General features: G+C 32.7%; 1 protein-coding gene across 2 annotated transcripts in view; it reads right to left on the bottom strand.

The window, feature by feature from the left end:
• Positions 1-15836: 15836 nt before the first annotated feature.
• The window catches only part of LOC107457416 (PR domain zinc finger protein 1), a 32105-nt gene continuing 22112 nt past the window's right edge, over positions 15837-25829 (bottom strand). The window contains exons 1-5 of one of the 2 annotated variants that reach the window (XM_016075575.4): positions 24064-24271; positions 23690-23857; positions 20030-20149; positions 18723-18969; positions 15837-17474 (exon numbers count right to left, since the gene is read on the bottom strand). In XM_016075575.4, coding sequence (XP_015931061.1) covers positions 15952-17474; positions 18723-18969; positions 20030-20149; positions 23690-23857; positions 24064-24096 — 2091 coding nt within the window. In that variant the 5' untranslated portion in view covers positions 24097-24271 and the 3' untranslated portion in view covers positions 15837-15951. Of the gene's footprint in view, positions 17475-18722; positions 18970-20029; positions 20150-23689; positions 23858-24063; positions 24272-25829 lie in introns of those variants that run through there. The other variant, XM_087158552.1, reaches the window with a different exon arrangement.

Genomic DNA, 25829 nt, shown 5'->3' with positions numbered 1-25829 from the left:
ATAACAGTTCGTCTACGGTCAGAATTCCCCCCACCGCCCGCCATAACGTCTGAAACCATGCTGCCATGGAAACAAGAATAGCGCATTTCTGGGCCGGTAGCTTCTCTTCTCTCTAGGGCTAAGGGGCCTCCCCGGCCGAGCGGTATCGCCGGTCCAAACGCTCTGTTAAGCGTGGAGGTAACGGGTTCGATTCCCGCTGTAACCCTGGATGCATTCTTTGTGATGTCTTTCTCTGAATTGTTCTATCTGTATTTTCTACTTGACAATGACTTATAAGCCTATATATTGAGCAAACAAGTCAGCAAATGTATGTAATCTCAATAAAATAAAATAAATCTAGGGCTAACCAATAGACTGAAGAAAGATCCCCCTTCTGTCGCCGTGACCCCACACCCCTACTTACTACGCTAATAGTCATACCTCGTTACCATAGTCACCGCCACAGGTCCAGATGAATGTCTGGTGTGGGGGGGGGTCTTATTTTCGACAAACGATGCTGTTAGGTAAACCAAACCTAAATAATCAGATTAAAGGTCACGTGATTTATTTTTATGGGAGATAAACTGTTAATAATGGTAGGTTTTAAAGATTTTTTTTTCCATCATACTCGCCGTGCATTTTTCCATATATGGGTGATTCTTGCGAAACATGACAATTCAGTCTCTTGCTCCAAGGTCTAATACTATACTACTAAAAGAACTTTTTTTTAAAAAAAATTGATAAATAGCATTGCTGTGAGCATTTTAAAATGACTTTGCACTAGCATTGACTGTTTTGAATAGTTAAAATATTTAATTGCATATCAAAATGTCATTTTCCTGGTATGTCTTAAACAATAGTTACTAGCTTCAAAACTTCCCATACATTTTTCAATATCTAATTTTATCTCAACCATTGTAAGCATTTCTAGAATATATGCAGAGGGTATTATTTCCAAAAACTTTGTTGAAAATAATTTTTTCTGTCAATAATTTGTCTGTCACTTGAAAGTCAGTCATTTTCTTGGCAGTTTTCTTAGTAATTTATAACCAAAATAGATAGCGCCAGCAATCAATATCTTAGGTTAAGAGATTGATTAGAATTCTATCAGAACATGTCTAATTGCAGGAATAAAGAACCAACTTTCTAAGTCAAAATGTATTTCAAAAATTTTACAAGGTGAGAAGGTTTTTAAATTGTAATTTTTCTGACCTCTTGAAATCATTAATAATAAACTATTTACATTTACATTAGCTATTTCACGAAATCCTGATGTTTTCTGCAGAAATTAAACGTCTTAAGCCAAAATCTTAAAGTAATGTTAAATGCTGTAAAATGACTAAATTGTCATTATCCTGACTTATAAGTTCCAGGACACTAACACAGTTATAAGAAAATTTTTTAAGCACTATAATGTAAAGAGAGGGAAAACTATTATACACAATTTTATTCTGTACATAACAACAAAAACATTTTTGATTCTTTCTATAGTGGATAAAGTAATTAATTTAAACAATTCGTGGTTCCTCTAACGCAAAAGGCTTTAGGTTATTTTTTCTTCTTTCAAAACACGGATAGTTAAAAATATAAAGGATAAACTAAGAACATCACTGTACAATTTAATTCTGTCAGTCTTTAAACACTGCTTGGGTGCATAAATTAAGGAATGTAAAAAAGTGGTAAAATAAAATTATTAGAATTATTTTAAATTTAAATAATATTATATAAAAAATTTCGATGTAAATTATTATAAAATTAATTTTAATGTAAAGTTTTATAAAATAAATTAAAGAAATTCCTAAGATTATCATTTGTAATGTAGGAGTTTTGAAGTTGTTCATAAAGATATTAAAGTTAGCTTTATTATCCGTGCTGGCAAACAGACTGCTAATCAAAAAAAGTCTGTGTCAAAATTTTTTAGAATATCACAAATTCAAAAATGTCTGCTCCTTATCCAATATCTTCCAGGCATTTTGCTTCCTTTGAAAGCTTCAAGATTAATAAAATTTTGCAGTTTTTTTGTTTTCTTTGTTTTAACTGTTTCTTCGCAAATTAAAGTGTAGTAAAATTAAAAACTAACTCATTGTGTGTGTTACTCGCTCACTTTCATTATATTTAAAACATTTATTAAAATTTTTCACAAAATAATTATTTTTGAATTTTATTTACATAAAAACGTTAAAACTCAAAAAGGACAAAACAAATTTGTCTTTTTTGAGTTAAGTTGTGTTGCTTACTATTAGCTTAAAACGACTGTTTTCTTAACTTTTAAGCTAATATGTCATTTTCCTGGCATTCAAAATGTGGTGAATTTCTATTTTATTTTTTTCTTGAGAAAATGTCAATAAACTACACTGCTGTCTGTAAGATATTAATAAATGTAACTAAATAAATATACCAAAATTTTTTTTCCTTCCGAATTGTCATGTTTCCAAAGAATCACCCTTATATCCTTTCGATTTTACGATTTGAAACATAGATATGGAGCAAAACAAATCATGATTCCACAACTGAAGCAGATGTGTTTTTAACAATAAAAAGTTTTATTTTTAAAAAAGAACCGCACACTTTTCGGAATCATTTTATAATGGGAAGGGGGAAAAAAGTAGCGCATCTTTAAGATTTGTAGCGGTCGAAAAATAATGAGTAGCCCAAATTCGATTCTCAGTAGCGGTGACTTTTAAAAGTAGCCCAATCTGGCAACACTGCATGGGTGTGAACTCGACTGGATTTTACCAGTTTCTCCTGGTTTTTGTACATTTTAAAAAAATTCCTAAAATTGAGTAAATTTCCTTAAAAAATTGCTATTGAAATAGAATTTTTGCACAGATCATTGCTTGCTTGAATATTTAAATAAGTGTTACTAATAACACATTATGAAACAAGCCTCATTTTGTTTCAGTTTAAAACTTTTTGTTCTAAAATGTATAGTTTATTATTCTATAACTTCCTTTTAAAAATTAATTAAAAAAATCTTTTAACTATTTTTGATGAATTAAATTGCCTATTACTATTCAAATTTACGAGTGAACATAGTACATAACATTTCAAGTTCATTTAATGTCAATCATATCCGGAAAATAGTGCAGTTTTTCTAATTTGATGATTATAAAAATCCCTATTATTCCCTATGTGTAAAATGTTTTGTACATTATGCAATGATTATCATGAAATTTATATTCTTTCGTAAAATCTACGGGATTTTTTTCTCTCTCCAAGCTTTAGTCATTGAATGGATATTTGTTATTGTTTGGATATTGTTTGTTTTAAAGTTTATTACATCATTATTATATTTTATGAAACAGAATTTAAAATTTTTTTTATTTTTAAATTTGGGTCATTAATAAATTAATTCAATGTTCTGCAACCAGTGTAAATTGCACACTAAAGGTAGCCAGTAACATGAAATCAAAAAAACATTTATTCATATCATTAGTACAACAGAAACAGAATAGCTTTTAAAATAATTGCTTTTTTTCTTTCTCATGAGACTATATTTCTTACAGCTGCATTCTAGCTCTAAATGCAAATTTAACACATTTTAATTTTTTGTTTGTACGTTAGTAAACAACATATACAATGTTGTTAATATATAATACCATATATTTGAATTAAATAAATATAATTCTTTATTAAAGTGTTTCTTTCAGAGATGGCAGCACTGAAAAGTAATTTGCTACTTCATAATTTTTCTACCAAATATACATTTTAATGAGGTTTTTAGGAACTCAACTTTCATTGACAAGTGCCGCAAGCAGATATGTAAATTACGCTTACATTTAAACTTTGCTCCCCTCTTTTCTTTGTACTCCTTTCCAAAAGCATCAGGAAGTCCAAGGGGTGTCATTGACGAGCGACGATAATTATGCATCTGACGTGACTTCCACTACGTTTCATTGACGTAAAAAATTGGTGCTGCCATCTTTAGAATTTTGATTGTACTAAATATATTCTGAGGAGAATATTATATTAAAAAATGTAAACTTATTTACAATGAAAATCTTTTTTTTGCAGCTTTTTTAAAAAATCGAGAAATGTTCTTAGTTTTACACCGTGACAATAGTCGTAGTTTTACACAATTTCACGATATAAACAAATTTAAAATTTTTTTATTTTTATTTTAGTCTAACCTACTTCTTTTATTAGGGACAAACTGTTTTCATTCTACTTTTCAATTTTAATAAGAACTACTTCAAATTTTTTTTTCATTTTAAGAAAGTTTAAATTAGAAATTTTGTTGAATATGTTTACATTTTAATAATTATTTAGGGGTTAATTGTTAGAAGCAATCTATATAATAGTGTAATTTTTTACTCTGAAAATTTTAAAAAGTTAACAATTACAAAGCATGCTATTTTTTTAGTTTAGCTTGAACATATTAAAGAAGCTTTTTGTTTAGATTTTCATTGAAAAAACATTCCAATTTACTATGCAATTTCAAGAAAAAAGATAATTCCTTTTTTTATTTTTTTGTACTTGTTGCTATAATTTGAAATATTCTTTAAATATACATGTTCTTATGAACTTAAAGAACTGTTTTTTGTCTCTTTTAAAAAGGAGGTAAGCTAAATAGTGACGAAGAGTTTCAAACAGAACGAAATAAAAAGTAATGGTTGAGAAATAACGCTAAGTTATGATTTTGAAATTAAAAGAAATTTTTAGTCGTTACGAAATCAGTCTATAGATAGCAGCACTACACTAATTCTTTATGAGGGATAGTAATGTTGGGGGTCAAGGTCAGGTCCATATGATGGAGCGGTGTACCTGACACGCCCACCATTGAATTTCTTTAACGTCATCAAGAATTAGTGTAGTGCTGCCATCTTTAAATCGATTTCATGGTTACTAATATTTTTTTTTAAATTTCAGAACCATACATCACAGCCATTACTTTTTGTTTTGTTCTGTTAAAAACTCTTCTTCGTTGTTTAGTTTCATTTCCTTTTTAAAAGAAAAAAAAACAAAACATTCTTTTCTTAACTAAACCTCTCTTCTCTGATTCCAAAATTTAAATTGTTTTCTTTTTTTTTCATAAGAAATTTTTATAAATTGTATTATAATTTCAACACAAAGCTGACTACATATATGTATTTTATTGCAGAAAATTGTTGAAACATGGACCAAGCACTAAAAATATTTACTTTTTTTTAATAAGTTCAAAAACACATATGTATTTGAAGAATATTTCTAGTTTAAATATTCTTATAATTTTAGCAACAAAAAAAAAAAATTACTTCTTGAGTTTTTTATTAAATAAAAATCTAAAGAAAGAGTTTTTTTAAGATGTTCAAGCTAAATTAAAAAAATAACATACTTTGAAATTGTTAACTTTAGAAAATTTTCAGAATGAAAAATTAGTTACTTCTAACAACTTACCTCTAGATAATTGATAATTATACAAATACATAAATATTTAATGTAATTTCTAATTTATATATTCTTAAAATCAAAAAGACTGAAATAATTTTTTTTTTATAAAAATTGAAGAGTAGAAGGAAAATATTCTTTCCCTGATAAAAGTAGCAGGTTAGACTAAAATAAAAAATTTTAAATTTGTTAATATTATAAAATATTCACCATGTTACACTAAGAACATTTCTCCATTTATTTTTCTTACAATAAAAGCTTTGGAAAAAGATTTTATTTTAACTGAAATAAATTTTAAAATCGTATGAAGCATGATTGCGAGCTTGCATAAAATATCCTCAGTGGTAGACGTATCATGGGTTTGAGTCACCTGATCGTCAGGCTAGCCATGGGAGGCTTTCCTCTCCACACAACACAAATGAACGGTAGTTCCATCAAAAAGTCCTCCACGAAGGCAAATTTCAACCAATACTTGATCTTCTCTTCTGGATTTGACAATTTTATATAGGGTTAACATCGGCTGAATAGTGGCTATTGAATATCGGGTGAACTTGACAAATATATATAGGGCTGATATTGGGTAAATAAGAGAAATAAAATAATTAGGTCTGAATAATGAGTTTAAAAAATAGCTATTGTTCTTCATGCTTCTTACACGTGCAATAACATATTTTAAAGGGTTAAATTGAAGAAGTTTTAGAACATTTTAATACAACTAAAATGTTTGGAATGTTTATTATTTTTTTTAACAAATTAATCAAAAATGTTTTAAATATTCAGCCTCCATTTTCTGTGTGTTGATATTATTATTTCATTTACTTCCTAAAATTGAAGTTCATAAAATAATGGCAATATCTAATACAGTATGTTTAGAAAGAAAAACCCCTTTATCTTATTTCCTATATTAACAGTTAATGAAAGTGTGTCTATTTTTTTTTAAATGTATTTAATGTAATTTTTGGACAGATTGATGTAAAAATTTCAAATTTATAAACTAATAACTAAATAAAGGAACTCTAGTGGTACTAACTTAAGTTATACTAATAAGAAATGATACTAATTTAAAACCGCAATCTTTTCGTATGAGTCTTTGAGATTTAAATGTTTTTTTTTTTTTTTGTTTAATGAATGCAAATTAAAGGTCTATAATTGATATAAATAGATGATTTAATGTTATTTCATTGTGAGAAGTATCACGATTTCTTTAGTTTAAAAATAAAATTATACCAGCATATTGGTGAAGTAAAACCATAAAATCTGAGTAAATCTTTTTTTTTCTCTTTGATTTTGTAAAATATTTAAATATAAAACTTACTGTACTGATATTGTGGAATTTTCAATATGGTGACAAGCTTAAATAAAATACAAATCTTGTCAAAAACTGTTATTGATGCTAAATCTAGAAAAAAATAATAATTTTTTTTAAAAATGAGATTTCACTTTTTTTTCTTCTTTTGTAGGAGATTTTGCTTAAAACTCAGTTGTCATTTTTTTTCAGTTTTCATTCATTCAGTTTTAACAAGTCAGTTTTTTCACATACATTCAGTTTTAAACAAAATATTTTTATTCTTATTTCGAACTTTGAATTGAAGGGAATAAAAAAAATAATCAAACGAGAGATAGTGTTTCTTTTATTCTATTTTTTTTAAATTACTAATACACGATAAAGGTTTTACTTTTAATCAACTAAATTTGAAAACCATATAAGAAAAACTAAAACTAATCATACAGCGAATTTCGCTTCTTATTAAAAAACTGTTTTAAAAGTCTAAATATATATACGTATATTCTTTAACAAACAATGCAAAAGTGGAACACCCAAAAAGGAGAGAAGACTACCCAAATAATGAATGCAATCATGAAATACACTTTTTGCAAAGATTCTATAAGAGAGAGCGTTTGCTTCTGGTTGCTAATGGCAACCCGACCTAACCGTACCGATCTCTTCCTAAATTAAGATGCGAACTGAAAGTGGTTACGTCACAAGTTTCACTTCGGTGTCACCAGTGTGAATATTGGAAAGCGATCTTTACAGGTAATCGGAATCCGCAAGAAGTGTCTATCTTTCCAGTGGCAACGAAGAATTCAACAGGATTGCCAGACTGTGAAATTAAAAAAATATTACAACGTGATCTGAAAAAATACTACATACGAATGGTCGTAAGATGGCGCTACGTAAGACTTCCGGGTTATTCCGATTGGGTATAATAGGAAAAAAACACAACTACTTCGATTTAGTAGGAACAACATATGACACAATGCTAAACGAATGGAATTTAGTTGTTGTTTATTTAGTTATTGCTATTAGTAGTTGTTGTTATTTGTTTTAGTTGTTGTTGTTTATTTAGTTGTATTTAGTTTCAATTACTTTTCTTTATAATGCAATAAAATCTGGCGAGCGGCTACTTAAACGATCGAACACTTCGTTTGTTTATTTGTGGCTTGAAGTTTGGCTCGCAGAAAATGCCGTTCATGGGTTAAATTTAGTAGGAACAACACAACCTGTGACGTAGGCTATATTATACCCAATTGATTGAAAAAGAGTGCCATCTAATACTTGTAATGTTTATAATATTTTAAATTTCATTGAAATAAACAACATTTGGAAGACTCCGCGAACATGCTATGCCCTGCAAAATGCAACGCAAAAAACCGTGATATTTTACACAAATATAGCCAAATAAAGGATAACACTCAAAACATGGCAAAACTTACACTTGCGGCCGGGATAGCTTGGTTGGTAGGGCACTGGGCCTATGCCCAACAGTTCGTGGGTTCGTTCCCCGCCGGCCGAAGACTCCCCGTTTAATAAATGGTGACTGATGCACGTTCAACCTGTCGAGTCACAAAGTTCTCCCTCTTCCCATAACGAATCAATACCTCTGGGGGTACTGATCGGGGAGTTCCCTCGTCTTCTGGATTGGGTTCAAAATGACAAGACTACGGAGTTAAACATGAGCAGTCGTATACCCAAAAATTGTGTCGGCTGTTCAGCGACGGATATATATAAAAAAAACTTACTCTTTCTTTAATTTATTTTCGGCTGACAACCAGTTAGATTTTATAAATTGAAAGAATGAATGGTAAACATTAATAAAACTTGCTAGAACTGTTCACACATCGTCTCAAGTGGAGGAAGTTTTCCTTCCGCTTTTAGGAAGCGTGTTATTATTTATCCATTTTTAGGCGACTCTTACTTAAAAGGATACTTATTAAGTTGTTCATTTACACGTTGCACAAGGGGTTATTGGCGACATCCCTAAAGATTGTCTGAAGACATCATAATTTTGATTCTCTGCAGAGAACCCCCGCTTCGGTAGCCCGACGACCTGCACTTCACGCACATCCTCGGTCCCTACGCAGACTGATCCAAGTGATCACCCACCCGCACACTGACCGCAGCCAGTGACTTCGGTGTTCTACTGGGAGCCGTGTCTTAACTATCTGTTCACTGTTAGAATGAAGAAGAACGTTTGAAATCAAGTGACAGCTTTTTTTTCTTTCGAAAACGAAACTAAATGTTTGTTTTAAGTATTTAAACCCTTATTTTTATGAGTAAACTATATTTTTAAGACAAAATTCCTTTTCAGAAATTAATTTTCGAATTATTAATTTTTTTTTTGGTTGTCTGAATTATCATACATTTCAGTATTTATTTGCATTTTCTGAAGAATGTTGATTTTGAGAAAATTTCTTGACTCTAATAAACATTACAAAGAAAGTTTATTATAAAATTCTTCGAAATTTTGTGAGTAGATTCTATATAATAGTAACGTCAGAAATAAAAGCTAAGTTCAAAATTGTCATTTTTATCAAGCTTTCATTAAGAATATCTTGAATTTTCCTTTAAAAATTCGATATGAACAATGTTTTTAAATCTATTCCATTTTTTTAAAAAAAATTTTCAGTTTTAGTTGAGATTTTAGTTCAAAGCACAGATAATGATCTAGAAATTTTTTTTTTTTTTTAAATTTATGCATTACTATTAGTTGTAGAGCTGTTAGCCTGATATAGAATATTCGTAGATTTAAGCTCAAATTTGCCCTTATTTTTAAAAATATTATATAAATTTTTAAATTATACTATAAATTTATGATTTTTGGAACCCAGCTTATTAGACATAAAATTAAAATTTTAACTGAGTTTTATTAAGGAAAAAAATGAGTCGAAACGTGTTGGATACCTTTGTAACTTTAAGGTTATAAGATTAGTTATTGTATAAAAAGTGCAGTTTTTACATCTATAATACTCTCTAGTAAATCAAAACTGTACACGGGATTCAATACTTTAAGTGTTTATAGAGCAGTGTCAAACATTTAAACAAACATGAGTCAAAATGTATGCTGTTTTAAAATTAAATTACTTCTAAACTGTTTGTCTGATCGGCTTAAATTTTAATTCAATTCTGAATAAAATTTATGTGTTTAAAATGACCGAGATAGCTTGGTTGGTAGGGCACTGGGCCCATGTCCAAGAGGTCATGGGTTCGATCCCCGCTGGCCTAAGACTCCCCGTGTGGTAAATGGTGACTGATGCACGTTAAAACTGTCGAGTCACTAAGACCTCTATGTTTCCATAACAAGTCATACCTCTGGGGGCACTGATCCAGGAGTTCGCTTGTCTTCTAGATAGGGTTCAAATTGACAAGGTTTCGGAGTTGAACATGGGTAGTTGTAAACCGAAAATGAGGTCGGCTGTTTCAACGACGGTTATAAAATAAAATATGGTATAAAAATACCTGTAACTGAAATATTGCTGTTTGGGTGTTTGATATTTCTAAAATTTTGTCTGCTTACTATTTATCCATAAAAGATCAATTAGTTTTGACTTGGTTGACGTTTTATTCAATTCAGCGTTAAAAAAAAAGAAGATACATCAAAACAACATGTGACTTGTTTGGGATCGGATAGTCTGGCTGGTAGGGCGTTGGGTGCAAGAGATCATGAGTTCGATCCTCGCCGATTGAAGAGTCACATTGTAAAAAATGGTGACTGGTGCGCGATAAACCTGTCGGGGTCACGCAGTCCTCCAAGTTCCCTTAACATACCTGTACCTCTAGGGGTAGTGGATCGGAGATGGATCGTGCTCCAGCTCAGGTCGAAATTCAATCTGAATGTGTCCTCCACGGGGGGTGACGTATGTATGTCATCTCAGGATAACCCTCAGGGATGCTTCCCAGACTGTCGCCAATAACCCATCGTGCAGCTCCAGCTCTACGTATATAAGAACCACTTGTCACGGTTCCCAGCAGATCACCGAAGTCAAGCATCACTGGCTACGGTCAGTGTGCGGGTGGGTGACCACTTAGATCAGTCTGCGTAGGGACCGAGGGTGTGCGGTATGGGTCCTCGTTAAACTGTGCTACCGTAAAGTGCTCGACTTCGCGCGCAGGTCGTCGGGCTACCGAAGCGGGGATGCCATCCTCTCCGCAGAGGATCAAAATTGTGATGGCATGTCTTCGGATCATCCTCCGGGATGTTTCCCAGACCGTCGCCAATAGCCCATTGTGCAGCTCTAGTGCGACGTAAATTAACAACAACAACAACAAGAACCACTTGTCTAGATATATCGAAACGAGACTGTATCTCAAATCGGGGGAAGGTGCTAATTGCATTAAAAAAAAACATTTTTTAAAAACAATTTGCAGCTTTTACATACCTATTTCAGTTGCTCACGTTATAAAAAAGTTGGTCTGTGAATTGATTTTGTTTCGGCTGCACTCAGCTCTTTATTCCCAGCTTTGGCGGAAGCTAGTTGTTCAAAACTTTTCGTTTCTCGCTACTTTACGGTCACACCAAACACACACTCTGTTTATGTACTGCGAGCAGATAAATAAAATAAATAAATAAAAAGAATAATTATTTGCTAAAAGCCATTTTCTTTTTGCATGGAATTATATTTGGATAAATGAATTTTTCTAATGGAGTGTAAAAAGATTTCAAATCGCTTAAAAAGTTCTTTGAGATACGGCGAAATACGCAAAAAATAAAATTAGCATTAAGGGGTTCCAAACCAAAGTATAGGGACCATAATTCCAAGATTTCTCATTCCCCCTATATTTTGTGGGTCAGAAATCAGAATCTGTAGAGAACAAAAAAAAAAAAAAAGGTATGATTATTCAGCCAAAGTATTTTTTTTGTGCCTGATTTCGTAACTTAAACTTTCTTTTGTACTCAATTAGCATATTTGACGTCAACCCCTTAAATCGTTAAGATGGAGTCTTAGAACGTGAAGATCCGATCACAAGATTATAACCCAAGACAAAATCCTTGTGGTTTATGTTGCTTTCAGTGCAATTCATGATGGTCCAACATTTTTCATTATGTGTCCATGGTTTTTGATATGCCAACAAACTTCCATCATTCCATGATGGAGAATGCTGCACTAATACTATGATGATTAACCAACAAAAGAAATTTGACCCATGATGGCCCCAACTATACATTTTCCATGATGGTTTAATGGTAATTCTCATTGGTTCTCAGCAATATACCATCAAAACAATTTGGATATTTTTTAAGTTGAACCATCATAAATCAGTCCGAATTCCTACACTGGGATGGTTCATGATCGTTCTAACATTTGATTTCTTAGATACTATGGAAATTCGTGACGGTCCGTAATGGTAAAGCAATGCATTTCTATGATGGTTTAATAATAATTATCGTTGGTTCACAGGAACATACCATCAAAACAATCTGCCTGAATTCCTACATTGAGGTGATTCATGATCGCTTCAATATTTGATTTCTAAGAAACTATGAACGAAATTTCTGATGGTTCAATTTGAGTAAACCATCAAAACAAGTTGTTATGGACCATCACAAATCAGTCAAAATTCCTACATGGGGGTGATGGTTATTTATGTTGGTTAGCATCGAGAAATATAATGGTTTATAAAGGAATTATGGATGATTAGCATCAAGATCATGTGGGTCCATCAGTGGAAAACCATCGAAAATTTTGACTTGGGAAGTTCTTCAGGGTGGTCAGTTTATTTCTTTTTTTTTTTTTTTTTTTTTTTTTTTTTTTTTTTACGCACTGTACTGGTTATCAATATGTATTCACAATTCCTTTGTGGTTGTACATTTTGGCGGAAATATTCCCCCCCCCCCCCGAAGATTCGGAATGATATTTGATTTTCGATGCAAAGGTCCTCTCTCTGAAAGTATATTTATGTCTTAATAATTCGTGGAACGCGGTAGAACATAAAATAATGCCGTGATTGAATATTGCCCCTTTAAAAATTGTTGTATTTTCTCAAGATTCTAGAGAATCTTGTGAATACTTGAATTTTTCTTAAAAATTAAATCTTGGAAATGTGTTTATCATTATTGCATCGAAACTACTGGATCAAATTCAGTCATTTAAAACTACTTACTTTATACTTTGCATGAAATTATTATCTTTAATGAAATGAGTGTGTAAGCAGAAAATAAAGTTTTGATAAGTAAAGATATTAACTGTCCGGTATGCGTTATTCAGAAAGTATTTAAATTAAATGACTCATTCAAGGCTTTCTTAAGGATTGCGACATTCTATAGGACCAAAATTTTATTGTTTTTCTTCCTTTTAAGCTCAATGGGCAATTTTTGACCAGGTACGTCATATTTCGAGAACCAGCTTTATTGTACGATCCCCGCGAGCCGAAGACTCCCCGTGTAGTAGATGGTGACTGATGCTCGTTAAATCTGTCGAGCGGCAAAGTCCTCCCTATTCCCATAACAAATCAATAGCTCTGAAGGTACAGATGGAGGAGTTTCCTTGTCTTCTGGATTGGGTTCAAAATGACAAGGCTACGGAGTAGTCGTCAAACCAGATTTGGGTCGGCTATTCAACGACGGTTATAAAATAAAAACTAACTTTAATGAAGAACGTGAATGAGTTTTTAATGTTCTAAAGCTGAGTCACGGTGGCTCAGGGGATAGAGTTACTCACCTCCCTGTGAGGTAGCCCAGTTTCGTAAACCATCATAATTGGCCGAACTCTGCTTCCGATTCGAATTGAGAACAGTTGTTGCAGACATGGCTTAAAATTCTTTTGCCATCGAAGGAACCTCCTCCTGTCAATTCTCTTTTCATTGATCCCTTTCGCACTATTGATAAGCGTACCTATCTGAGGAGACACTTTGCTGCGAATGATGTATAGTTTGTCTGTGTTAAGAACTCCCCCCCCCCCCGCCGCAACGTCCGAGGCCGTCTGCTGGTATGGAAACAAGAATAGCTCATTTGAGGGAGGGCAGCTTCTCTTCACTCTAGGGCTAACACGATAGACCGAAGAAAAAGATAACCTTTTCTCTTAACGACTCGAGCCTGTTCTTAAAAATGACTCCCCCCACTTGAAATAGTTATACCTCGTTACCATAATCACCGGTTCAGAGGAATGGCTAGGGCAGTACTTAATTTAGACAAACTATACATTCAGTTTTTCTGGTTCCCCGCCTTATTCGGAGAGCCTCAGGAGAATTAGTATGTGTCATGTCATCTATGAGAAGGTACCCTTAACATAGAACCGAGTTAACATGTCTTCATATACTAGTGAATTGGAATTGCATATTTGTTGTGGTAAACACACTACAGTACACCAGAATTATAGCTGTGATAGAATTCGATGAACGGATACCTCAAGTGGATTCATTGCTGTTTTGTGAAAAGCCGGGAGAGCTGTTTTATGATCACCGTACTTTTGAGTGCTGATCGTGACAGCTGTATTAAGTTCGCTCTTCTGTTGCCTTTAGCCGTCGAGTGTTTAAGTTATCGAGACTGAGTAACTCCAGCGTGAGGAGGTGGATGATGTCGCAGTCACAAGTAGCGATGGGGACCCTCCGTCGAAGTAGGCGTGTTAAAATCGAAGTGGGAGTTTTTGTCACCCATGCGGGAAGTGTAATGTTGACACCACCATAGAATAGAGTCTTTGCAGTGTCATTGGATGACTGTTTAAATAAATAAGACCACAAATGAATCATATGATATTGTTTTATTAATGGATCTGTGAAGAGATTTTGTTCGACAAAACTTTCTTTACATTTTGTGATTTCATGAAAAAGAAAATGATTCCATAAAAACTACTCATTACAAAAGATAATATTGTAAATTTTAAGAGTTTTTTCTTCTTAAATATAAATTACAGCCTAGTTTTTAACTAATAATTATTCAAAAAAAATATCATAAATTGTTATTGCCTAGTTTTCGAGTAATCACATATAAAATAATAAATTAAAATTGCATCATTTTGCTAAGTGTAACTACTTTAAAAGAGAAGTAAATGCTTCTTATATTTATTTGACTCATAAATGTGACTAGAGAAGCATATTTTTTTTTAAAGGTTAAAATGGCGCATTGAAGCACATCATGCATCTATAATTCTAAATCACTAAGAAGACGACAAATGACAGAAACAAGAAAACAGATTTGATTTTAAAAGAAATGGATCGTTTATAAACAAATTTATTTTAACTGTTAACGATGTGTTTAAAGATTTTAATCTATCAGATTATTTAAAAAAAAAAACAAACATTATATGGGTTTCGTGTTCAAATGCACTTGCAATAATTAAAGAAAAAAATATTGCCGTTTTTTGGGTTCAATTAAGATATCATTTAAACTGTGAGCTAAAACAGTGAGAACGAAAAAAAAAATTGTAAAATCAAAATGTGAATATAAAACTATTGCAGTTTTTCGGGTTAAATTAAGATATCATTTAAACTATGAGCTAAAATAGTGAGAACAGAAAAAAAGAAAAATTGTAAAATTGAAATATCGTGAAGGGATCAGTTTATAAATAATCTACATAAAACACATTTAATTTGATTTGGACAGCACAAAATAAATTAAATAATATAACATATTTACATAGTTGTGATTCTTTTTTGCAGATACAAATTTTATATTCAATACTCATCATCATGAAACCATTGATGGAACATTGAAATTTGTGCTTCTCACTTTTTACTGTACAAGGGAAATTTCATTTCAGATTTTATCACACCCAGTGGCGTAGTTTTGGGGGATAAAAAACCCCGAGAAAATTATAAATTACTTGATTAATGAGCTATTCGGTTCGGTAAGTAAGATGAAGACATAAAAAATGTTCATATATATCTGTAATGTTTCTTATATATATATATATAGCTGCAAACTTGTACGGCCGTATATAGCAGCTTATCGTATTAAATCTTCAATTTTAAAGTAACAAAAAAAAAATCAATAATTTAAAAAAAATGTAAATATGATCTATTTGTTAGCTTATTTGACTCTTAAATGTTCAATTAGTTTAATTATTGAAAAAATCTTTCCTATAGTATTGATGTATTTTGCTTTGGCTTTATTGGTACAGTATTAGAAAACACTCCTTTTTGCGGTTATAATCGTGTGAGATGATGAAGAGATTGTATCTTTTATTTATTTAGTTTTCCGGATTTATAACAAAAAATTTTTTAGATAAATAAAAAAATATTTTTTTTAAATACTTTTGAAAAATAATTTTTATAATTTTTCTTCTCTTGTCATTATTTTAACTTATGTATGTGAGAAGGTAAAACTACGCCACTGATCACATGTCACAGAAATGCTAAGGATGTCCTGCATCTAGAGCAAATAATGTGACCTAAACAGAGGGTCTACAGTGAAAAGGTCTATCGTCTGGTGAACTGGGTGCACTCATGGAATACACTGATTCGTTGGTCCTCTGGGATTCGACAGAGAGTGGGGGGGAAGATAAAATATCTGTGTAAGATCTGTATATATTTCTGTCCGGGTGAAAAGCGGGAACACTTATGGGGTATCCGCTGGGAGGAGGTGACCTAGAGTCGCTGGGGTAATCGTACTGATGTCCACCGTCCAGGTAGACGGCATTAGGTTGGCACGAGGTCGTCTTCCAGTGCGTCCGCAGACCAGAAGCGCTGATGTACTTCTTGCTGCATGTCTGGCATGTGTAGGGTCGCTCGTTCGTGTGCAATCGTTTGTGGAGTTTGAGGTGGACGAATTGCGTGAATTTCGCCGGACACAGATCACAGGCGTACGGTTTCTGTCCATTGTGGAGTCGGAGGTGTGTCTTGAGGTTGCTGGTGCTGCTGAATTTCTTGTGACAGACTTCACACTTGTGGGGCTTCTCACCCGTGTGAACGAGGTGGTGCTTCTGCAGGTGGGCCAGTTGGGTGAAGCTTTTGTCGCAGACGGAACACTTGAAGGGTCGCTCACCCGAGTGAGTGCGGAGGTGGACTTTGAGGTTGGACAACTGTCCGAACGACTTGCGGCAGACGTTGCATTCGTAGTGCATCTTGCCGTCTTTCTTCTTCAGGGGGTAGGGCAGGGATTTGTATCCCCTGCCGTGAAGGAGAGAAGGAGAAGTGGGCCGCGAGTGTAGGAAGGGCAGCTCAGTTTGGGAGTCCAGGTGATGTCGGGCCGTCGGGTGATGGGGCATCACGAACTGCCTCGCCGGGAAAGCACTGTGCATCCTCTCCGAGAAATGATATGTGAGCATATTAAACTGAGCGGCAGAGAACATGTTGTTGCCGTAGATCAAGTTTTCCTGATGGTGGCTCTCCTCAGTGGAGTCCGGGCTGTTTCGCTCCTGGCAGAATGTTCCGGGGTTGAGACTCAGCGGAAGCGATTCGTTGAGGTGGAACTTCCGCAGTATCTGAACCGAAGAGATGGCGTCCCTTTTCAAGGACGCGTTTTCTCGGTGGCTCAGGAGATTTTCGAGCATCGTCGGTGGCTCGGACGCCATGTACTCGGAATTGTTCTTTTGTCCCTCGTACGACACGAAAGCGGATTCGTAGAACAATTTCTTGTCTTCCGAAGGTGTGCTGGCACACTTGGGGCTGTTAGGTTGAGGGGCAGAGTAGTGGTCGCTGGAAGAGCTGTCGGCTTCGTCTCTGGTGGTCGGTTTCTCGTCCTCCGTTTCACTCTCCTTACTGTGCGATTCGACGTTTTTGGAATGGTTCGAGAGGGCGTACTTGAATTTCAGTTTGTAATATTCGTTCCGAGTGTATGTCTTTTCGTCCTCGGAGGGTTTTTTGACACTGTAATCGAGAGCCTCGCTGTCCTCGCTGCTGTCCTCCGGGGGTGTCATCGGATCGCAGTATTCTTGTATTCCAAATGGCTCAGACGGTGGGCTCAGTTGAATACCTGGAGAGAGCAGGAGAGAAACGTTTATAAAAACAACACTCTTAAACATATATTATTGACTTAAATTACAGATCAAGTTTAAAAGCTTACTTGAATTTTTTTTGAAAATTACGAAATTTAAGTAATAAGAATTTAATTGTTAAAATAAAGTAGATTGAAAATAGCGAACTGTAGAAGAGACTCTGTAAATCTTTAACAACCATTATTTTGTGCAAAGTTCCTCATTATTCCAAAGTTAAGATCATTTTAATTGTGAAGAGAGAAATATTTACACTAAAATTTGGACACAAAACTTTGTTTTCTTTATGACGACTCATGCATGTTGTTATCAACTTATTTAGGTAGGTAAATGCATTGATTAAACTCTTTTATGTTGCCTTTTTAAATTTAGGTATTAAAGGGTTTGAATAAAATAACCTACATTTCAGATTCTTATTCCTTTATTTGAGCCCCTTAAAAATGCGGTGCAATCATCGTCTGCTTTTATAAAAGAATAAATGAAAATAGGTATTTCTCAGAACACCTACTTCTACTGATGAATGATACAGAACCAAAATCTGATAAAATTGACTTCCATTTTACGTAGCCAGCAAATGAATACCGATTTTTGTTAAAACGCGGAATTTTTAACTGTGTAGTTTCAGATATGAGGATCGTTTGAAAAATCTTTCGGTCAAAAGACCTTTAAAAAAAAAAAACGCAGTTTTGGGATTTCATAGAGTAGGGCTTGGCTGATAATTAAATGCTCGGATGTTAGTGACATTTGTAGTTTTCTTAAAAAAATTTTGAGATTTTGGGGAAATTTCTTCCCATTTTGCAGCCTTTTTCCGTGATGCTTTTAGAAGTACTCGATCACTGCTTTCACTTACTTTAACTATTTTTTCACTTTCACACATGGTTGATGGTGAACTCTATGAAGTAAAATCCTCAACAATTTGCCCCAATCTTTAATGGTGTACAAGACAATGGTATACACACTTCTACTTCATTTCAACTTAAAACAAACATCAATAACATCTCTGTTTTATCTTAATATACGTGCACATACAGTCGGACTTCTATTTAACGAACTTTCTGTATAAAGAACTTATTACCGAGATTTAGAGACTTGGTTCAATAGGGGTCCGACTGTATTTAATATGAAATTATGTTTCAGATCAACATCCGGACTTTTCTAATTATTTTTTGTTGCCAAAAACAATATAGCGAAAAAGAATCAATAAATGAAAGAAAAAGGTTATAACTTACGTATTCCATTTCTGGTGTCAACAGCAGCCTGTATTCTTTTTGCGTATTGATGACCATACCAGACTAAGAGTTCCTGGTTTGGCATAATTCTTTTAATGGTGTAGAAGTAGATTTCATTTTGTACTTGACATGCCACCAAGTTTTGATCGTCTATACGGAGTGCCGGTCTCACGTAGCGCATCCAATTGGATTTGGAGACATCAAAACAATCAACGTAATGGTATTCATCACTATCATTCTTATAAATCTGAAAGGAAAACATTTCTTTTTTAATAATCTCTTTTTTGACAATACAATGAAAACAAGTAATATAAATAAAACAAAAAATATTTTAAACCAAGAAATTTTTTATTTTAGTTACTTTTTATTAAAATAACCACCTTTATGCACTTTTTTAAAACGCTACTCACTATATCCTATTACCGATGAAATCCCTTTCATTCGAAATATCAATTTCATCACTACTTGGTTTCAATGAAGAGTACTTTTTTTTTTTTTTTTTAAAGAAACATGTTTTAATAAATTGTGTTCTAAACTATTTGATTTCCTTATGAAACAAATGTTGAAAATTTGGATGATTCTGCCGAAGCCCGATTATGTGCTGAAACCATAAGAGAGATGCCCGGTGTTTTCACCCTTCTACGGCGGTGCAACCACTTCGTCGTTGTCGGCCACGTTTTTGAGCACTTCCCCTGATGGGGGACATAAGCTTGTCGAATCTTCATTTTAATAATATGCTTCTTCTTCGTTTCATTTCATCTCCTGTTTCCAAATGTGTTTTGTGTTGTATCAATGTGCATTCATCAAATTTCATTAAAATCTGTTCTACAGATAATCGACCCAGTCTGCAAATTTCTCTTCAATTCTTTGTACTTTAAACTCGAAAATATTATTATTTTTTTTCCTTCCCCTTCTCTTTTGAGTGTTAACCATTCGCTGCTGTGTAGACAACACTGAAGTATACCTAAGAATAACAGCAAGTATACCTAAGAATAACATTGTATTTTCAGAGTGTGCGGTATTTCGATACAGCGTGATGTTTTCTAAGTTATGCTCACTGTAACAGTGACATAAAAATGGTCTATCGAAAAAAAAGAAGAAGAAAACGGTAGAGGATTTGTCTTAGAAACAAATTTTGTTTGTTTTAACAAACAAATTTCTTTTCCAAGTCCTAATAATAAAATTTTATTCATAAAATGAATTAAATTTCATTCCTAAAAGTAATTAAATTTTATTCCTTAATTTATTCATGATCCTCATAACCTTTAGTGATTTAATTATTTTCCTAATAATGAAAAGCAACTTACCCTCCAGAAGAACTTTTTACTTGAGACGTGATTCACTTCGGATACATGATAATGTTCACCCAAGAGGGGTCCGAACCTTGTCCCTTTCGGAATATAATCTGTGGCCCAGACACCATTCACCTAAAAAATACAAGTTAACTTTAAATGAATGGCTTGTTTTTGATTCAACAGACAGAAACATATTTTATCCCACCAAATACCTTTTTTTTTAATTGTTATTATCTCCTAAAATGTAAACACATTTAAAATTTTGTTTACCTTCGTGTATCAATTCGTTAACATTAGTAATGCAATCCGTTAAAAATAAATAGAAATGGGAAGTACATGAAAAATCTGACGTCATTACGTCGCGTAAAAACAACAAAGCTGTAGAGAGTATCACGTGATCATTAAGATTTTACATAGAATCTTATAGTGCATCTAATAATATGGCCAGGAACTATATATATGTTACCGTTAAAGTATGAAATCCGTTATTTTATAGAATACCTAGTTATTCCATGAAATAACTGATCGTGTCACTTAAAACTCTCTTGTATTTCATGGTTTAACTAGTTATTTCATAGAATAGCGATCTGCAGCCCGTTAAAGTGTAAAATAATCTATATCATATATGTCGCATGACAAATACATTTACCTTCCACCCCTACTGCGTTTATCTATTTTAGCTATCATCATAAAAATAACCGAAGAAGGATTTTTCCAATTGGGCTCAAGAAACGATTATATTCCCGATCCCAGTTCAGTGTCTGCGAACAAAAATGAATTAAAATCGAAGAAGTAGCGGATGTAGAAATATAGCTCCGGTCGGTTGCTGCAGCTTTAAGTCTAGGTACTGGTCAGGGATTTAAAAAATGTTCGTGAAAAACCCAGTGTGTCAGCAAAAAATGTCTTTTTTTTTTAGAAATAATGTTCTTTGTAATTCCAAGTGTCATTTTAGTAATCCTTGTCGTAACAAATTATTTTATGGTACGTTTCCATAAATACCATTTATACGCCGCATAAATTAGATAAATTGCTTCTTTTTCATTTTAATTGTCCATCATTAGTTTATTTATAGAATACCTAGTTATTTCATTTTAGATAAATTGTTTATTTTACACTTTAACTGTCTCTCATTAGTTAATTCATAGAATACCTAGTTATTTCATACAATAACTAGGTATTCTATGAAATAACTGCATTATATACTTTAACGATAACATATATATATATATATATATATATATATATATATATATATATATATATATATATATATATATATATATATATATATATATATATATATATATATATATATATATATATATATATATATATATATATATATATATTTCTGGGCATTTTCTGAATGACAAGAGAAAACATTTTTGTATCTCGAACATTAATCTCTATTTTCTTTTTCTATGCAACAAAGAAAATTTAGCTTAATAACCCATATTTCTCGAGTTTTGTCTATCGATTCTGGATCGAGTTCAATTTTATTTATTTATTTATTTTTCAGACGATAAGAAAAAAAAAAGAAATTATTTTGAAGGGCAAAAGATATAAAAGTCCATGACAGAAAATTATTGTCGCTTAGAAGTCATCGACCTAATGCTATCATGTGAAAGCAGAGAAATCAAGGTTAGATGATAAGTAGTCTCGATTTTCAATAATTGAGAAATATTTGGGAGAGATAAGGGGAGGATAACACTTGGGACTAAAGTGAGAGAATGAAGGTCAAGATAAAAAGCAGAACCGATAACATGTTTCAATCTTCCAAGTTTTGAAAAAAAAGTTTTTTTTTTTTTGTATTGATGTCATAACGGGAGCTAAAATTATATCATTTGGAAATCTATCAAGTGGAGGAAGAATCATCTGATCAAGTGGAAATGACCTTGGCCTTGACCACACGCGCTTTTCACCTTTTCTTTCTTTTACAGTACCCGTTACAGTTGTTAAAAATTTACAGTCCCTTTCCAGATTATTAGACACACTGTAGGATCCCATATAATATCTTAATTATCAAGCGATATTATGCATCTCTATTGTTTTTACGCGGTTGAAACCGGTTTGCACTTGAGTATGTTCGTGTCTTAAATGAGACGATTTATAATATAAATTCGACTATTGGATATATCATACCACATATGATATAAGTATAGAATATCTATTATATCAGGTATTATATTAGTGTATCATAATAATTAGAGCAAATGATTTAAACTAGACTTATTCTGTTTTCTTTTTTTTAAATTTTTAATAACCGTAGTTATAACGTGGATGCACCTTTATCCTGTAAACTAGTATCTAATATTTATTTAATAAATCTTAGCCACAAAAGAAATCTGCATGGAAAGCAAAAATAGTGCAAAACATTATACAGTGTTACACTATCACGCTACATACATTTTCAACTAAAAAAAAAAGCTAAATTTATGTATAAAATTATAGCTGCATTTATTATAAAAGTAATTTTTAACATGCATTACCACATTCTTTCTTAAATTTAATGGCTACTGTTAAAATCCGTTTATTTTGTCTGAATTTTTCGTTTGAAATGCGTACAAAAAGGGAAAGAGTTTTCTAAAAGTGAAGTGGCTTTGAAAATCAAGGTCATTTCCTTTATAAAATGCGTTTGAAATGTACTGAAATATTTTGGAAAATAGGGAAAGAGGATCACAAAGAAAAAAGTTCGTTCAATAGAAAATGCACTTCGTTATTTGGAAGTCATTTTTCGAAGAAATTTTCAAAATGTTCTTGGTTCCTCGAAAAAAAAAAATCGCAAAATGGAAGTTCATTCAATGGAAGTCAGACTGCAGTTTATTTCATAACCTCTGTCAACTTGGAATATTGAACCCAACCCAGAAGACGAGGAAACTCCTGTGACAAGCATTGGAACAAACTAGCCTTCGTGGAGGACCTTTTCATGGTAATAACCCGCATTTGTGTTGCATGGAGATGAAAATCACGTAAACGTCGGAAATTTTGCCTGACGGCAACGAAATAAATATTTTAAGACAATTTATATTTTATAATTATATTTTAATAGTAATTATTTTTAATTATTCATTTTTTGAAATCTTATTATTCCAGTATGACCGCTTCACTCCACTCCCATTTTTAAGAAATTTAAGAACAAAATTTAAGAATAAAATTTTTAAAGGAAAACTCATATATGACAAAAAAAGAAGAAGAAAAAAAAAACATTGCAAAAATAATTATTTCCAAAAAAAAAAAAAAAAAAAATTCACTTCTAAAATATGGTAAAATGCAACATTACAATAGAAAAATAATTTTTCCAAACAATTTCCAGCAGTTACAATCAATTAAAAATAAAAGGTTGCCTTTTTACATACTTTCTTTCTTGTAATCGAAATGTCTCCTATTTATTCAAATAAAAGAGGTGAGTCGCATATTCTCCTTCATTTCCCCAAGCGTAAAACGATTTTTTAGTCTCTAAGTTCAGATTATTTGAATGTTTCCCACTCTTTTTTGTTCTTAAATTAAGAAGAGTTCGTTCAATAGAAAATTCACTTCGTTATTTGGAAGTTATTTCACGAAGAAATTTCCAAAATGTTCTCGGTTCCTCGAAAGAAAAATCGCTAAATGGAAGTTCGTTCAATAGAAATCCGACTGTATTCAAAATAATAATAATAAAAATACAATACTTACATTAGTTTCGGAATTCGTTCGAAGTTCTAAATTCCTGGGCAGTGTTGCTTCGGCATTCTTCCGGGGATCGTTTGAGTCGACGGGCAAATCTTGAACCCTGTAAACGGCCAAGCGATCTATTTCTTCCTCTCTGATATCACTCCAGACGACAGAATCACCCATTATCGGCTGAAAAATATTATCATATCGTTATTCATTCTTTTATTGTTAAAATAAGTCATTAAAAAGAGGAAGATACAAAACGGTGCAGACGATAACACAAAATACTATTATAAAACTAGCTAGAAATAATGTTTCATCGAAGTAAAAAAAAAAAGTCATGTGCCATTAAAATAACGGGATAAATATCTTATATATATTTTTTTCCCTTTTACCTTTTGTTTTGATCCGTGTAGAACTGCTGGCATGGCCTGGCAGAACAGAGAGAGGATTTAGTGGGAGAGAAAATGAAAATTTTTTTCCGCAAATATATTGTCCGTGAGTGGCGCTACTAGCACAAAATGGAAAGGCCTCATCCATAAAAATAAAAAAAAAATATTGATAAGAGTTGGGTGCTCTTCATCTTCAACTCACCTGAAGATTGATTGGGGAAGGGAGGGGGAGAACCTTTAAGAGGAAAAGGGTGGAGCTTATCTTGACGTCACGGGGAGGAGTTTAGTGGAGGAGATGAAAGAGATTCGTGCGATGAATTCCGGAATGAAGGGGGTGTGGTCTTCGATATGAAGCCTCCCCCCCCCTTTATCCGAAAGAATTTATTTCTGCCCAATATTCCTAATAATAATGCTCATTAAAAGAAGGCAATAAGCAATAAGGAAAAACAAGCAATGGACTAAACAGTATTATGGTGCTTGATAATTTAAATGTGCCAGGAAAAAGATCCCAAGGGCAGAATAAAAAAATTTTGGACCCTAGACACAAAAATGTTTGGGGATTGTTGCACAAATTTAAATTTCCTCATGTTGATCATTGTTGCACAAATTTAAATTTCGTTTATTTACAAAATGCCTTCACACTTTTTTCAAGTAAAGTGCCCTACGTCCAAGATTTCGTGGGTGCAATCCCCGCCGGTCAAAGACTCCTCGTGTAGTAAATGGTAGTAACACTAAACATACCATAGTCATGTAGTTACACTAATCATACCATAACCGGTCGAATCACCGTTCAAGAACTTTTGCATCGAAAATGCGCTTATCATCTTATCGTTTTTGCACATTTGACTTCATGACTTTTTCTAACAATTGTATACAGTTCTATTGTTTTTTATTCTTCTTTTTTTTTGTTGGTATTTTGTTCGTTTCGAATAATACTTGTCGTATACCTGTTTTCACCACTACCGGTCGTTTGACCGGGAGAACAATTCATTGCTTTATCGGATCAGACATGACGATGTTACGCGTGTTCAACGTATTGCATTCGATGAGTTGCACATTTCTGCAAAAGACTGTCGCTAGTTCAATCAGAATAACTGTGAATTCAAATTTCAAGAAAGTACCCGAAATTTTAGATTGGCACTTTTGTGTCAGGAAAACGTTACAAAAACTAACTGTTTTGTTAAGTAGCTTATATTTTATTTTACTTCATTTCTAACTAACTGTTAGTTTTTACCCAGAAAAGTGTCGAAACTATCACGGCAGCACGTTCTTGGAAGAAGAATATTAATTATAAGAATAATTATAGGAATTATAATTCTTATATATTCTTATAATTATAATTCTTTCACATTCTTATAATTATAATTAATAATTATAGAAGTAATAATAATTAGAAGAAATATGTCTGCGGAAAATGTACAATCGAAGCACCCTGCATATGTAAAAAAGGCGTTGAGCGATAAAATAAAAATTCTTATTCTTTGTGTTTGTAATTTGTAAAAATTGGCAATATTAAATTTTGTTTACTGATAAACTCCGATCATATGACCGGCTATGGTAGAAACAGGTATATACAGTCAAACCCCGCTATAGTGAACATTCTTTATAATGAACTCCAGGAAAGAGTGAACGAAAAGAAGATTGCATTTTATGAACTTTTTTCTGTCTTGGAGACTGATTTATTTTCTTCATTTTTTTGTTCAATTTGAAACTTCTACCCATACCGATTTTTAAAACCATCTATTGAGGTGGAATGTTGCCATAAGCAT

Source organism: Parasteatoda tepidariorum, chromosome 3 (genome assembly GCF_982258835.1).
Source record: "Parasteatoda tepidariorum strain Cologne lab strain chromosome 3, Ptep-v5.0, whole genome shotgun sequence".
Taxonomy (NCBI): domain Eukaryota; kingdom Metazoa; phylum Arthropoda; class Arachnida; order Araneae; family Theridiidae; genus Parasteatoda; species Parasteatoda tepidariorum.
The sequence above is the reverse complement of the archived record's forward strand: the minus strand, read 5'-3'. Positions and strand labels throughout refer to the sequence as shown.